Below are 17,452 nucleotides of genomic sequence, written 5' to 3' on the forward strand. Positions count from 1 at the left end.
TTTCATTTTCTTTAAAAGACAGAAAAGAAGGTTTTGGGTGCACCAAAAGGGGTGAATCTGAAGGGGAATATGCTAATGTCCACTTTTAGTTTCCTTTTTCTTTCTCCTTTTTCTCACATGGGTGTCCCTGAGGTTTTTCCACAGTTTTTTTTTTGCGTCTTCAACTAAAGTGCGTTTTGTAATGTCAATACACATTACATGTAACACACAAAATAACAAGTTAAAATCATTCGACTAGAAACCGATATCGATAACAAAGAATGTATAGTATACTAAAAGCAGCCCTAAATAGTCTCACTACATTTTGTTACATGTTCAAAGTAAACACGGTCTCTATCTCTATCTTTGACTATAATAGTGTTAGCTTTCTATCCCAAATGTAGTTTAGCCTGCTAGCCTACACAGCACAGGACTATACAACGACTAAAACTATCACACAACATACTCACAGTCATGATAACCGAGTTGGTTGGCAATGCTATGCCACACATTGTCTTTCAAATCGTTGTCCTTGTAGTATGTGATTGGCTGAAGCCTTTTCTGTTGCCGCAAAAGTAAAAAAAAATTGACATTGAAGCGAAAAAAAATAAAAGTCGTTTTTTCGCCGCAGCACATTCGCGTTCGGTGTGGAAGCACTCATTACACAAACAGCTGATCAAAAAATAAAACCATCGCGCAAATTATTCGTGCGTCAAAATCGCGTCCAGTGTGAAAGGACCTTGACACGTAATTTATTACATTCAACAACAACAACATCAGCTAGTTCCCTGCATCATATACATCATTATGCCATTTCTACTTTATTGCACATGTGCAAAACTTTCAGTTTTGGTTTCGATCTGATCAAGTGTTTACATGTTCTATCAAATGGATTAGAAAAAGTTTAACCCACCCCAATCAAACCAAACAAAAATAATTTCGATTGAGGTTTACATGCATTTTCATTCCATTTAGACTTTTAAACTGATTTTGATTGGAATACAGTGCTCCATGTAAACGCACCCAATGAACAATACTTCAGAATAAGGTGTAGTCACATTATTCTGAAGATTTTTGCAGGCAAAATCCAGTCAATCCACACAATAGGGAATTTTGCGTAAGGGGATAAGATTTCCACATGCATATTTCACATCGGGTTCAGTTGGTAACGCATATTCAGCGTGTTGATCAACAGAAAGTTGCTTGGTTTCAGTGACTTCTCTGTGAGCTGTCCTTACAGCTACACTACTAACGATAGACAATTGAGCTTTTTTTGCCCGTAAAATTTCGGTAATGCGACCGCACCTTTAGTTAATCCCAACATAATATGTTTTAAATTGTTCTCCTAATAATTAGTTAATGCACTGTGACCTAACATGAACATGAACATTTTAATTAACAAACATTATCAAAGGTTAATAAATGCTGTAAAAATATATTGTTAGTTCATGTTAGGTAATGCATTAATGCTAAAAAATGAGACCTTTTTGTAAAGTGTTACCATTGTCTCTGTGTTCGTTGGTCATTGTAACCGTTTTTGCATATCTCTGCTGAACGTATATCATCTTTCCTCGTGTCCAGATGATGTGCCAATTACTCTCTAATTACATGCGTCATCTGGCTGATAAATCCTGTTTACCGTACTGACAAGCCTCCCGGTGGTCACAGCCAGTCTCTGGAGAGACGGATGAAGGGATGGACCTCCACAAAGAGGACGGCGAGAACGAGAGATCAGGCAGGCTGTTTCTGAATATAGCCCTTACAATGCCAATGACTGCATCTGAATGATTACTAACAAAGTTTGATATTGCGTTAAGGGCCGGGTAAACAATATTAACATGAACACGTCTGTTTATTGGTACAAAGCTTTACCTGAAAAAGAGAAAAAGCCTAAATGATGATCATAGGCATTACTACACTGTTAGACTTTTCAAGGGTTTTTTACAGTAACTTACTGGCAACACTGTTGCCAGTAAGTTACTGTAATTAAGATTTACAGTACATTACCGGTTTCAGTTTTACAGTATGGTACTGTAATTGTGTAATACAGTGCATTACTGTAAAAACGAAGCTAATCAGTACACTACTGTAATTATTTTTTATTTGTACTTAATTAGATTTCATAATTTTGATATATAATTAATTTTATTTTATCCTACATAAATACTACTAACATACAAACCAATTAGACACAGTTATTAAAAAATACCATATTTTTATTTAAAACATTTAATATATATCACAAAATATACAGTCTGCCAATACTGGAAATGATGTGTGAAATTTTTACACATTAATGGGTGAGTTTAGGGACAACGTTTTGTGTGTTAATTTTAACTCATTCATTGTGTTAATGATTTTAACAAAGTAAATATGTCAGAAAGGTTAGCACAAAGATGTGTAAACGTGTTAAATTAACACATTATGTGATGTCCTTCATTCCACACACTGTTAGACTTTTCAAGGGTTTTTTACAGTAACTTACTGGCAACTGTTGCCAGTAAGTTACTGTAATTAAGATTCACAGTACATTACCGTTTTCAGTTTTACAGTATGGTACTGTAATTGTGTAATACAGTGCATTACTGTAAAAACGAAGCTAATCAGTACACTGTAATTATTTTTTATTTGTACTAAATTAGATTTCATAATTTTGATATATAATACATTTTATTTTTATCCTACATAAATACTACTAACATACAAACCAATTAGACAAAGTTATTACAAAATACCATTTTTTTATTTAAAACATTTCATATATATCACAAAATATACAATGCTGGAAATGATGTGTGAAATTTTTACACATTAATGGGTGAGTTTAGGGACAACGTTTTTGTGTTAATTTTAACTCATTCATTGTGTTAATGATTTTAAAAGGTTAGCACAAAGATGTGTAAACGTGTTAAATTAACACATTGTGTGATGTCCTTCACTGCACACATTGTTAAAATCATACATAAAATCATAAACAAAACGCATTTGACAAAATGAATGTAGAGTCATTGGTTGTTTAGCTTATACAAGTATTATAATGAAATATCAACCATTACATTCATAAAACTGCAGAATATAAATACATTTTTAAGCAGTCAAAAAGGAAATGTCCAACACAGGACAAAACACAGTTCTTTTCACAATACATGACACATAACCCCACCTTAGAAATAATTTCACTTATTTACAAAAATGTGTTGGATTCATGTACACTGGTGGCCAAAAGAAGTATTTAAGTGTCTTAATGTTTTTGAAGTCTATTTGATTCTCAAGAAACATTTCTTCTTATTATCAATGTCTGTCTGTCTACCCCTCAGTCTACTTCTACTTCTACGAGTAAAAATAATCATCAAAATAATCTTTAAAAAGTCAACACATTGTTTTTCTCCACCTTTGCGAATAAATGAACTTCTCCAAAGATTGGTTCCTGTTCAGAACTTGACTGACAACATCAGAATGTTCCTGATCTGTATGTCCACAAACACAAATGTACTCAGTCCTTCAGAGGAGAGCCCGGTTCCAACACTATATACTGTAAGAGAGAGAGAGAGAGAGAGAGAGAGAGAGAAATAAATATTAGTGTCAAAATATTTTTAACCTGCTTTTTTTTACATTTTTATTATTATGTTTACAATAACTTAAGAAAATATATTTGTAAACAGCTTTGGCAATAGCATATTCAAACATAAATTAAATTATTCCAGATTAAATTTTAATACTTACAAATCCTAAATTCTGTCCAAAAATGCTGAGATCCATAGAGAGAAAGACTGACATCGATGATTTTACCCTGTCCCTGTCTGAGACAAATATACATTAAGACACATGCAAGAAATCACTGAGTGATGACCGTTCTCCTTCTTACAGTAGTTAACCCACCTGTGTGCTGATATTAGGACCTTCCTGGTCAGGTGGGACTGCAATGGTAGAGAGTCTTCTGCCTAATAAAATATCTAAATAAGGCACAAATATAAACTTAAGTTGTTTAGAATGCTAGATTTGGTATGAATGAATTAGTGAGTGTTTTAGTGCAGTGCTTACCTGGATACATTTAATCTGGTGAGACTGAACACAGAAAATGGTCCATCTTCTGATTGGTTCATTTGCTGTGTAATAAATATAAAGTTAGACATGATGCAAAGGTCACTTATTTGATATAAAGTTAGCCAATTTTATAGAGATTTTATAAGATATTGTATGCTACCTAGTCTGCACCAGTGGCTCCAAAGCACTTATCACATATTGCTAATCATTTCAGCAAACTTATGTCAAAATATATCACACAAATGGCCTAACGTTAACTTATCTCCGGAATCTTGCTAGAAGTCACTGGCGCGAATTGGCGCTTTGTTGCAGTTGCCTTTAAACACATACAAAAATGGAAGTAAATATTAAATTCCATTTAAAAAAACTATAATATGTTATAGTTTGCAAACTAATGCTAAAACTAGAAAGGTGGCAGCTATATAGCCAAATAAAACTTAACGTTAGCTACAATGTTATTTTCTCATCAGTAGGCCAACATTATCTACAACCAAAACAGAATTTCACATAGTTAATTTATTGTTAATGTAAACTAAGCGTTGCTCGTTGGCGTATTTTAACTCGACAACAAAGTCTGTAAAATGAAACGTTAGCGCAGTTTACTGTAGTAAAGTTCGTTACCGCCATGTTGACGAGTATAATAGGTTAAACTGGGCACATTCCTGTCAACACACACAGAATGTTTTTTTACCTTGCTTGCTGGTCTCTCTCTCGGTGAAGTGAATTCCTTCTCTTCCCCGGGCCAGACACGAACGGCGCGGTCCAGCAAAAGACCGTCCCAGTGATATTACACTGGATGCTCCGGCGAGACACGACAAATCCCAGACAGTGTATAGTGATGCGCCGTTATATTCCTGACGTACGGACGGTAACGTTACTCCGAGTCCAAGCGCTCGCGCTATTTCTGGCAAGGGACAAACAGGTTTACATTTTGCATTAATAGTCCGGCCCGGTCGCTTCAATGTGTCCAAGACAGCCTCTGACTGTTATAGCATTGTAGACACGCGGTGTTAGGCAAAAATTAGGAAATAAAAAGCACGATGGAATGGTGCCAGCCAGACAGGCCGTTACGTCAAATACAGTAGTATACAGCAAATTTAAAAAATACAGTAAGTCTCTGTATGTGGTGTTAGACAAATACAGTAGTATACAGCAAATTTAAAAAATACAGTAAGTCTCTGTATGTGGTGTTAGACGTCACAGAAAATTCCCATGATGCAATGGGAATCACAGTTATTTACTGTAAAGAGAAATAGCAGTATAATACTGGGGGATTTAAAGTAAATAACTGTAGAAATTACAGAAAAGTCTAACAGTGTAGACTCTCTATCATCAAAATTAGCCATTAATTGTCATCGAAATACAACATAACTGAATCCTCCAATGCCAGTCGTTAACAAAAAATTTTGTTACATTTAAGTATTAAGGCCACAATATACTTCAAGTGAAATCGAAGATTGAACTCATGTGACATAATTTCGAAACAAAACCAGGCCATACTGAAGTTAATTTGGAGTTTGTTTGAAGTTGCTTTTGGGAGTTTAAAACTTTCGGAATGTTGGAAAAGAAATATCAGAGTGAAACAGCTGCTTATTGTGGTTTTCTATTGCTATGATCTAATGTGAGTGACATGTCGTCCCTCCCTCGCTCCAGTAAACACATCACCAGAGAAGAAATGTAAATACCTTCACCTATAAGTTATTTAGATTAAAAAAATAAATAAAATGATGTGCACGGATAAATCATTTATAATGAATACTGCAATATTCTATAAAAAAATAAGAATTGTCAATTTTGATTTCATGGTGACTTTAAGACCCTGAATCGCATCTGAAGAAGACATTGCATTGCTGCTCAAAGCATTGTTCCATACTGTTTGACTAGATCTTTGATAGATCTGCATTTCACAGCCATGATCATTTTGTGACCAGAATCAGTAGCCAATCTGATTGTAAAGAAGCCTTGCTACGTTCAGACACTTCGAGGTAGATTACACATTTGGGTATCAAATATCACTGTTATTGGATCACAGAAGTGCTGTGTTAAGAACATTTCCTGGGTGTATCCATTCATTTAAGCTCCCTTCGTTTTGTCAGCTCAAAAAATTCATTGAAAACCACTACCATTGAATCACCCAACCATCTCTACCTTAATTACACAGGAATTGTGGAGTTGGCACTTTACTGCATGACTGCTTTTGAGGCCAACTGGACTGCTACTCTTTCCTCTACTACTTTAATGTACCAAACTATCCTCCATAGACTTCATGTGTCACAACATTAGTGGCTTGCCAGAGAGATATTCGTTAACCAAGGTTTGGGAACTGCTGTGTAGAATGAAACTGAAGTCAAAGAAACCCCATCTCATCATGAAAATGGTTCTTGTGGTTAACCACTAAGGGAAATATTTAACATTAACCACAAGCTCATGTAGTAATTCACGCATTCTTCTAGAATGTTTTTTTTTTATAATGTTACTTAAAAGCTCAACATTTGCCCACCTAATTAATCTGTTTAAAATCACTAATATATTTACAGGAAAATTAGTCATATGAAGATGTGCAAGATTATATTCTTACAGTATTATTTTTCTTTTTTTCTCAGTCAATGATTGTAGTACTGAAAATGTGTGGAATACAGAAAAAAGTGACTAAATTTTCTTCCTGACAAGGACTTTCTGCCCTCCATGTATTGTTTTGGGTGAGTTTGAGTTGGGAGATGGAGTTAGTCATTTGTAAAGCCTGATCAAATCTCTTGAAACTATCTTGAAACTATTAAAAGACTGTACAATATTAACATAAGCTTAAGTATACTTAAAGAGAGTTGTGACGTTTCACACTTAAGTACACTTTTAATAAGTGCACTTTGTAATAATATCAATTTAAAGGTTTTACTTTAAAGTACATTTTGTTGTGATAATATTTTGAAGTGTTTTAATTGCATTTATGTAATCAAGAGTCTGAAAACTTTGCATTCAGTATGCGCCTAAAGAATGCACATTAATGTGTATTATTTCCGTAATAAGTACTCTTGTGTTATATGACCATCTGAATTCATGTCATTTTCTGTCTTCATGATCCATCTATGAAGCACTAAATCTGCATTTCTTCATTCTTAGTCCAGGTACGCTATGGAAATTTTGGGGGGTGGAGTGGCATATAGGAGAAATTCCCTCTGTAAGGGGAAAATAAGATGATGATACACTTTTTTTTTTTTTTTTTTGATGCCGTAAGGGCTTTCGCCTGTATGCAAGCCAACATCTCACATGTTTTTCCCCCTCCTCACGTGTTCTAAGAGTAATTAGACTGGTCATGAGCAGCGCACCACAACATTTCTAAAATTCTCTACCTGTGCACCTTCCCTCCCCATCTTTCACCATTTCATGATACGATTTTAACATGGAGTTTTCTTGCAGGCGCACCACTCAAATAGTGACCTAATTCTTCCCAAGCATGCAGACACTGCTGAGAGAGCAAGAGAGGCAAACTCATCTTCTCACACAAAGGGAGTTCGAGTTCTAATCATACCAGGACTACATAAGAACGGCCGCTAATGCGTTTCAACTCCTCCTTTTTAATGGCGTTAACAAGTATGACCGTTTTGATGTTGTGGCTTCAATCCATTTAATTCCACTCATTCTAGAACCGCCCTTCGCATTCTGTCGAATCACGTGAAAGTCATAAAAAAACTCCACTTGCATGCAAACACATGTCATTCGGAGCTTCCCGTTAGCACATCCCTGCTAGCGCTCGTCTTCTTGCAATGCAGACTCATGTTTTTCTCCATGCATCTTTCATGACTGCATAGTGATTCTAACTTGCTGTAATAACAGCTTTAGATGGGGGAGCTTCTTCCATGTGCGCTGCTCCGAGAAAGAAACTGGAGCCAGTTTTTTCCCCTTTTTTTCTGCTTGACCGTGGTATTTTTGTCCAAGGGAGGCTTCAAGCTTTCTCTCCAAAAAATATCACAGGGCTTTCCCTCTGAGCCCATACTTCTCTCTTGAGTTATGTCCTTAGTGTGGATATGCTGTTGTGTCCCACCATTGTTATTTCCAATTTCATAGCTGAGTCCTGGCTAGCACGCCCCAGCCTCGCTATGCCATTTACTGAATACACACCGGCCCCTCTAAGGTAGCAATCGGCCACACTCCAAACCTCCTGTGAAATGGTTGAATTCGTCAATAGAAAGCCTTTTGTTCTGATAGACTAGGCTGAATAGCTTTCTTTGATTCCTCTCTCAAGATGACTTCCTTTCAGAGGAACTGTCTTCCATTTGCTGCTATTATTTTGGGTTTTATTGTGTCCGTGGTACGTTGTGCGGCAAGGTGATGCATCTTAAGTATTTCAGAGCCGGCCCTCATATTTGGTTGCTTTCATCTGGTTTTCTTATTCTGTAGAGGAGATATTCTAAGATGTACAACTGTACAAAGCTGGAGTGAAAAAACTGTCATGTGCTCATTTGTTGCTGATAGATACTAGATATACTTTCTTAGCAGATATAGAAAATACAGCAATGCATTGTGTTTCTATGATCTGTCTACCAGCATATGAATACAGTGTATTATAATTTAAAAGTATCATCATAATACAAAAATATTAGTATATATGAGGAAAGGTAAGATGCACATGTTTGTTTTGTTTCTCTGAAATTTGAAGCAATGGGGGAAGAATATCCCACAAAATAGTTTTGCAAATATAAGCACAGATGCCTTTAAACTGCAAGGTAAGCTCCAGGGCTTTGCCCCAAATCTGCCTCCAAGTCATGTTAATAAATGTTTTATAGTGCTGGTGTGTCTTAGCCGTATCCAACATAGCTGTAATGTATACCTTCCAATATATTGTATATATACCAAAAGATTATTAAAACATAGTGATTTAAAATGTACTTTGAAGCAAAACTATTAATCTTAGAGTACACTTAAGTATGGAAGCTTGTTTCCGCCACAGAATAAAATTTAAAAAAGGTAATTGCAACTTTTTATCTCACAATTCTGACTTTTTTTCTCGCAATTCGCAATTGCATTTTCTAAAGTCAGGTTTGTTAGATATAAACTTTAAAAAAAGTGAGTCTTTTTTTTCCCCTCAGAATTGGACTTTACTCACAATTCGTGAGTTCATATCTCACAATTCTGAAAAAAAAAAGTTTTTTCTCACAATTCTGAAAAAAAGAAAGAGAAAAAAGTCTGAATTGTGAGATAAAAAGTCCCAATTATTTTTTTTTATTGTTTTATTCCGTGGTGGAATCAAGCTTCCATACTGAAGTGGTCTTTTATTTCCTTAATATTATTATTTCAGGTACCCTGGAAATCCAGAGTTCTTGCGAGAGCACAAGTTGAATTTGCTCAGCGAGTTTACTCTGGCGTCGAGTAATGATGCTCATTAAATATGCCCTTGTAGCCGAGCTGCACCAATCACATCGGGTTATCTGATGTAGGTGGGCCAGAGGCGAGCTAAACAGATGACGACAGCGCTGCGACGTCGAAGTCATTAGTAAACATTGTAAGATGGCTATGGATGAACACCAGTTGTTTGAAACGGCTTTGGCCGCTACAATGAACGAGTTAGACTTGGCTTTTTATCTAAAAGAGGAACAGAAGACGGCACTCGAATCGTTCCTTTGCTAGAAGGGCGTTTTTGCTGTTTTTCCGACCAGATAAGGCAAGAGTCAAATCTACTAGTTAGCTCCGCTGGTAGCTAAGCGGAAGGGGCTTGTTGTGATTGGTCATAGTGTTATCCAATTGCGTGCAGTGAGATTTTCAAATGCATGCTTGGTGCCGCCCCTCGAGCTGGCCGATTTTCATTAGTCGATGCCAGACCATTAATCTTTCAGATTTAGGTCTGGATTTCCAGGCTAATTTGCAGGTACATTTAAAATGTGCAGTGCACATTTAATACAATTAAGCCCATTTCTTTTTCACAAGGGTATAGTTGTTCCAGAATACTCCTATTTATTTGAATGTGGCTGTTTGCCATTTATTCATTGACAGTTTCACAATTCATTTACATTCGAAACCTGCTGTTCATTTAGACATTTCATGCCACCATGAACTACAGACTTGTGACATGTTGTACACTAGTTCTATCTGGAAAAAAAATATCTTCTCTTGGAAATGCTGCTAGCACGAGGAAGAAAATGAAAACAAATCAAAATCCATTTAAAAGGAAATCACAACAGAGTCATATTTTTAGCTCGCTATTTCTTAATTGCAATAAAGAGAACAATCAGATAAGGCTTTCAGCGTGTCTGTGAGAGAGAGAGAGAGAGAGAGAGAGAGAGAGAGAGAGAGACAGAGAGAGAGAGCGAGCAAAGGGACAGAGAGGGAGTCACGTGCCTTTACTACCATTCAATGAGCAACCAAATATTTTCATCCCTCCAGCTCCAGCCTTGATTACAATATGGCATCAGTGTGTCGCATTAGTATTGTGTTTATGCTACCATGTAAGAACCATCTGAGATAAGAGTGGTCGCGTTGATACTGTATAGCACATGCCACTGACATCAGCTCAAATAGACCTACATAAAATAGGATTTATAGGGGTTCTGTTTATTATATTTAAATATGCAAACTCTTGCAAACCATATTTGTTTATACCTCACCAACACAATATAGCCTATAATATTAACTATTTTTCTCAGTGTTTTGGACATGAAAACTGATGATGCAGCTGATAAATAGTGGGCTAACTGGGCTTCCAGCTCTCAAAAAGTGGGCGGTCATCAGTGGTCGATCTGCGTTTTGTTTTGACTGTCTACAAACCTCGTGTTTTGGTTTTCTCTATCTGTGTTGCGTATACATTAACTGTTGATCTGTACACTTCGTCACCTGCTTCTTTCTGGCGTTTGAGTGAGGAAGCAAATCCGTTGTGAGCGCATTATTTTATCTTTCAGCCGTTATGACTCTCAGAGCAGCCAAGCCGATGCTTAGTTTGCGATGCCGGATGCAAAGTATAAATCGCGCGCGGGGAGAGAAGGTGGGGGTGCTAAATGTGACACGACATCCAATGAGCTCAAAATGAAGTCAGTCCTCAGTCGGTCGGCGCGCAGTCCAGCGTATATATCATGAAACATAGTATTTGAGCACACAACCCCCTCACACACACACACACACACACACACACACACACACACACTCACTCCTGACTGTGAGCATTCGAGTAAAGAAGATGCCTCGGGCTATATGGATTCAAAGTATTCTGCGAATCACCATAGTCTTCACAACTTATTGACCGCGTTCTCATATAACCAACCAATTTATCCCGTCTTTATTTACATTATTTTCCTTTCGCATTGCAGCGGAGATGAACGATGATTTGCTTAATAAAGAGGCCTAGAGCAAAGTGTTTACTTCGGTGAACGAAAGTAATTAGGATTAAAAGCTTTTCTTAAGCGGACCAATTATGATATGGCGAATGAGGAAGCTGTTCACAAGAGAGAGAAAAAAAATAATAGCATATCTGATGGATGCACTGATGGGTAAAAGGTCCCGGCAGACTCGTAAATGATCCCTCCTCTGACTGACTGCACTGACCGATGTTAGCTTCTAAACAGGCAGCATTTATGTATTTTTGCATGTTCATATCCAACGTCGTGCCGCTCCAAAAGAATCTGATCTTTATCCACTAAAAAGAACCGGTGTCATTCATTCGGTGCCGGTCGCGCTGTCGGCTGTTTGATTCACGTAAAAGAACCGGCTCATAAGAGTCATTCGTTCGGGAATCGAACTGCATTGGTCCCTGTATGTTCCGCGCTGTACATTCAGTGGCGGTGCTGTGGCGCCGCTGAATAGTCAAGAGAGGGCTATTTTAATACGGGCTCGTGTTTGCATCTAATAAGAATACACGTTTGAAAAATGCATTCGAACGTCAAGAAAATCACTCGATTCCGGTCATATTTTTAAAACAGGACCGGTTCTTGGTTCCCAACCCCAGCTGTTACTAGAGGCATGTTGAGAGAGGGGCGAGTGGTTTATAGTTGAGGAAGATTTACTATGCGCGTGCCAGACCCCGCCCTCCTTTCGTACGTCATTGGCGAGTAACAGCGAAGGGGAGTCACTCCCCTGCCTACTTTTAATAGCTTTGTCATGTGATGGAAAGCAGTTGTAAGACAGGTGCCCTCGGTTCATTGTCAGTGAGGGGCGCGAGGGAACGAGTGGATTTTCTCTTTTGTCCGTAATTTATTTTTTATTTTTTCGTACCGTCATTCAGTGGCTGGATGGCGTGGGACAGGTGTAATCAGGACTCGGTGTGGAGAGAACTAGAGGTGAGAACTGATGTGCAACTTATTTTTCCAGGGCTGGAACACTTTTTTTTTTCTTTTTCTTTTTTCTTTGAGGAGATGGAGCGCAGTAAACGTCCGAGACTGGCTTCGGTCGTAGTCCCCGTTGTGGGAAGTCGACCGTTCTTGTAAGATGCACGGAAGACACAGACGCTCAGAATGCACGGGAATTACACCGGGTTGTGAGAAAGTCGAATATGTTGGCAGAAATTGTGTGTGCTGTGATTTATCTGGTGATAGCGAGTGGCTTTTCTCAAGCGGTGTCGGAGTTGAACAGTGACAGGCTGTTTAGGATGTCTTGTCGTGGGGAATTGTTGACATGCTCGTGGATGGAGTGCGCGCTCGCTCGCTGGTAACGCAGGTGATGATGAGACAGGTATCTGCTTCAGTGAGAGCCTAGAGCCACTGCCGATGTGCTGGAATTACTAAAATGTACTCGCGTCAGGTATTGTACATTGAAACTTTCCTATCAGAAAACAGATACAGTCTCGAAGAAGGCTTATTTGCATGCATGCGGAGCGCGTGCTGGATTATTGGAGAATGCGCAGGATATCGGGGTTGAACCTCGTTTACTTTGTATTTAGCAAGACTTCATTGCTCTAGTGCATTGCATCAATAACGATTGCATAGCTGTGTATGACATAGGTGAATCATTAAAACATGCTGTTCGATACATTTTAGGTTTGTTTAAACACGTGTTACTATGTTTCGCTCGGCGAAATGTAAGATAACGATAATATAGGGACGCACTTTCATGTAGTCTACATTAGCTACGCTATGATATCTATCTATCGCGTCGTGTATTATCTATCTATCGCGTATTGGTTTATTCATAAAGCAGTGCTTATTCAGTATGCTTAGCTGAAACTTTTTACTCACTATATATAAATATATCGCTGCGCTGACTGTATATAGGCACCTGTCTACGTTGCATGCACGTGCGCTATTGTTATTTCCGTTTTAAAAGGTTAGTTAAGTGTCTCAGTCGGAGCATAAATCCATCTAAACACAATCAGCAAATTGCTTCTCGTTTCCAATTCTACTCATATCATTTCCAACACAAGTAGCTATTCTCTCTCTCTCTCTCTCTCTCTCTCTCTCTCTCTCTCTCTCTCTCTCTCTGTGTGTGTGTGTGTGCATGTGCTCGTGATTAAGCGTGAGCGTGTCCGTATTTTTGAGAGGAAAAAGGGGGAGAAGGCTTTCAGAAGCATCTGATGCATGTGATTGTATCTTATTTTATCATCAACCTATACAAATGGATGTAGCCGGTTTCCCCGGCGTCTATAAATCTGTGACAGCGGAAGGAGAGGATTTGTGTCATAAATGGATCTAAATCAGATACCGATTATCAAGTGTGAGGTGTGAGAATCTTCTTTGATTTCAGATTACTTAATGCAGATTGCTTGTTGTGATGTTACCTTTGTGCCAGTATTACCGAGAGAAAAAAAAGCAGAGTTATGGGACGCAGTTTCAGTAGTTAACGCGCGCTGATGGAATCCTTTCGACAATCGTACAAAATAAACATTTGTTCACGAAAAGCATCACTAACAGCAGGGCCGGATTATCCATAGACAGGATTGGGCGAGTGGCCTGGGGCACCAGCCAATAGGGGTGCACCAAATGATTAAGAGAAACCTTTAGTCATAGTTTTCATGTTTTGTATAGCCTACATATTATTTTGCTGAGAGATGCAGATATAAAATGCAGTTAAAAGATACAATATATATACAGAGTGAATATAAAATATATGCATATAAAGAATTGTGATTGGGTCAGGTCATAGTGTAGCCTATTTTTTAGAAATGAAGACAGAGACATATCGGCATCACCAGCAGAAGGCACTAGCAGCGAAACTAATGCCTCAGCCGATACTCAAGCTGCAGCTAATGTTGTGAGCAAAGGCGGTAAATGGCTTAGTTAGAGATGCTTATTACATGCATAACTTTTGTTTCAATCGGGCTGAATTCATACCGATTGATGAATCAATGTGTGAATTAAAATGTGGTCACCCTAGGGCATACACTGTGTTAATCCAGGCCTGCTCCACAGCACCCTCCGCCGTCTGTCAAAACTCTACACACCTGTGCGCACGCACAGTCTCTCTGCTGGTTTAGCTTCCACCTCGCCTCTATTTTACTCACAACATACTCACTGATATGAAGTACAGTATTCTGACCAATCAGGCTGTCGTGCTCTTCCCTACGACGGACCACCCCTCCCCTCTCGCAACCAATCACAGAATTATTTGTTTTCTGGTTGGTTATGTTGTTGTGGTTTCCTAGATGCAGCAAACGCATCTAAATATGATGCTTGGTTAGATTTATGTTTCTCTCATTTGGTTCTTAATATGTCTAACTCCTCTAGTTCGGGATAATGAAACCCAATTGAGTTCTGGTTATTAAATTCAGCAGTGAATGAAGTAGCTTTTTCATGTTAGTTACACAGGTGGCAATTACGTAGGTAAGTTACACTCCCTATGAATCAAATAAAGGATGAGTTATTGGTGGTTGCATCAGTCACACACTGTGCAAATAGACAGGTGCAAATTTTTGAGATATTATGGCATGATGTGGCGCAATTTGTCAGTTTTACTTATAAAGACTTGATAGAATTAAGTCTTTGTGTACAGTGATTCACTTTTCTGATGCTCAAATGTAATGTTTTGCTTTCAGTGTTTCACACAATTCGTTTTTAGCATTTAATGCTCAATGAAAAAAAGAGGTACAACTCCATATCTCTTTTAAAACATTGCCCCATCTTGAATACTAAACTGTCTCAAATGCCATATTGCGAGGACATTTCATTTTTACATCATGAAATGGAAAAAAAAAGTAAACAATATGCCTCATTCTCAAGAATATAAGCATTTTTTTAAGTATTATTATGCTTGGTGTGTTAAAACATGACAAAGCGTCATTGCCTTAGTTTACTTATTTGATTAAAAAGTCAAAAGCAATAAAAATATAGGTTTTAGTTTAAATAAATAAATAAATGAAAGCAATGAAAAATAAATAGGTTTACAAGCTTATTCCGGGAACATGTTTATGGAGACTGCTGTCAATATACAAGGTGTTGTAATGCCTGACCAGTACTGATTTGATTAGTTGATCCCACCAACAGCAATGTCATAGTTTATTTTATTTTGATTTATTTTGTGTGTGATTTGAGCTCATACAGCAGCTGCAAAGTTAGAGAGTAAATACAAAATGTTAACCAACAGTAAAACACGCCGAATTCCATTTGAACAATTCTGCTATCACTGTAACTATGTGGCTTTTTTGGAAACTAAACATTTCTACATAAACACTTAATGAAGATGTTTAACATCTTGGCAAATATGTGCTAAACAATCTCTTCTCTTTTCCAGTGTGCTGCCTTGGTTGGTGAAGACCAGCCCCTTTGCCCTGACCTGCCTGAGCTTGACCTCTCTGAGCTGGATGTCAGTGACCTCGATGCAGATACCTTTCTGGGAGGACTCAAGTGGTACAGCGACCAATCAGAAATCATTTCCAGTCAGTATGGCAATGAAGCATCAAACCTGTTTGAGGTAAACGAGGGTCAATGTGCTGCGATGTTTTTCTTATCTGATCATGTATGCTTGTCTCTTGTAAATCTAGATATGATTCTAGCCTCATGCAGTTTATTGTGGGAGATTGTAACTGTGAGTGTGGAATTCTTCAAAAGATGAGCTTGTCAATCAGTGCTGTTTATTAGTTAATAACAGAGAGTTAATTAGTTAATAACTCATTGGGAATGATAATTGGGGTGAGGTATCATGATAAGCTCCCAACCTTTGTCCAGTACTTAAGGTCAGTGTTTGTACCTTTTGGTACAATCTTGGGCCCGAAGCACTATTTAGGGCTGTTTTATGCACATTCCTCTTGATGTTCCATAATGGTCAGTTCTAATAGAGTGCGACAGTGTTTGCCCACTTTTTCAGCGACCTTTGTTTAGGTCGAAGTCTTTGTTTAGGAGTTATAAGCCATGACCAACCAGCTAGGTAAATCACAACATCACAAACTTTGATCTGAAGCAAAGATTTATATATATATATATTTGAAAATCAGACAAAAAGAACAAGAACTTCACATGACGCACAAATTAAAATGATGCATTTCATACTAATATTTAAGCAGTTTGAGAGCATGATTCATTTGCAGTGCTTCATGGGAGCGGGTGGGTGCCAAAGTATTATTTTGGTGTGATTTGTTTGTTGCAGTTTTCTGATTAGTGGAGATTTCAATGTAGGTAATGTAGAATTGCATTGTTGAACATAATCTTAAAAAAAAAAAAAAAAGAGTTGACAGCTTCAACAAAAGTATAATTTTACCTCATAGCTCACAGGTATGTCTTTAAAGGTTAATAAGTACAAACTCAATTTCTCTATGCCTTGACATTTTGTGCAAATACATGGAGAAAATATGCATATTATGCATACTAATATTTAAGCAGTTTGGGAGCATAGGGAAACTGACTCTATCACAGTGCTTCATGGTAGTAGGTGGTCACCAAATGGTTATTTTGGTGCGATTTGCTTGTTGCAATTTTCTGATTGGTGGAGATTTCTTTGCACAATCATTGGTAATGTAGTTTTCACCAGGAATTCCACTGCTGAACACAATTATTTTGCTTCAACAAAAGCATATAACTTGTACCTTATATGTTTCAGGCCTGTCTTTAAATATATATAAGTTAAAAATCAGCTTCCTTATGCTTATGGAGAAAATGAATAACATTTTTACTTATAGAAACCTGACAGTTGCACTCTGGTGGTGATAATGGTAGTCCCAGTGAACAAATCAGAAATCATTCAACTTAGTCACTAACACTGTTGTAGTTTATTTTAATTACACAACTGGTCTCATATCTGAATCGTTACCTTAATCTAGATGGTCCACTTTTAACCGGATTGCTCCTGCCCTGGGTTGTCATGTTGAAAAAGGGAAGAGGTAAAACTTTAAACCTGTTGCACACTTGCGCTTCTTCGTCACTGACAAAGAAAGCAAAGTCCATAGGAAAAGAAATGAGGCGGCTAAAACAAAGCAGCGCCGGCCCTGGCTAGTTCATTGTCTTATCTGAGAAGATAGAGAAGAGAAATGATAACGCTGCATTGCTTTGAGTGCTGGCAAATATAGCGCTGGGTCTGTTGCGTGTTT

The 17,452-nt window shown here is 37.7% G+C and overlaps 1 protein-coding gene across 7 annotated transcripts in view; it reads left to right on the forward strand.

Annotated features, from left to right (window-relative positions):
* Positions 1-12,084: 12,084 nt before the first annotated feature.
* Positions 12,085-17,452, forward strand: part of ppargc1a (peroxisome proliferator-activated receptor gamma, coactivator 1 alpha) — a 45,222-nt gene continuing 39,854 nt past the window's right edge. For 4 of the 7 annotated variants that reach the window (XM_079865425.1, XM_079865426.1, XM_079865429.1 and 1 more), the window contains exons 1-2: positions 12,085-12,281; positions 15,664-15,843. In XM_079865425.1, coding sequence (XP_079721551.1) covers positions 12,234-12,281; positions 15,664-15,843 — 228 coding nt within the window. In that variant the 5' untranslated portion in view covers positions 12,085-12,233. Of the gene's footprint in view, positions 12,282-12,461; positions 12,673-15,663; positions 15,844-17,452 lie in introns of those variants that run through there. The other 3 variants (XM_079865427.1, XM_079865428.1, XM_079865430.1) reach the window with 3 other exon arrangements.

This window comes from Squalius cephalus, assembly GCF_949319135.1.
Source record: "Squalius cephalus genome assembly, chromosome: 3".
In the NCBI taxonomy this organism is placed as follows: Eukaryota; Metazoa; Chordata; class Actinopteri; order Cypriniformes; family Leuciscidae; genus Squalius; species Squalius cephalus.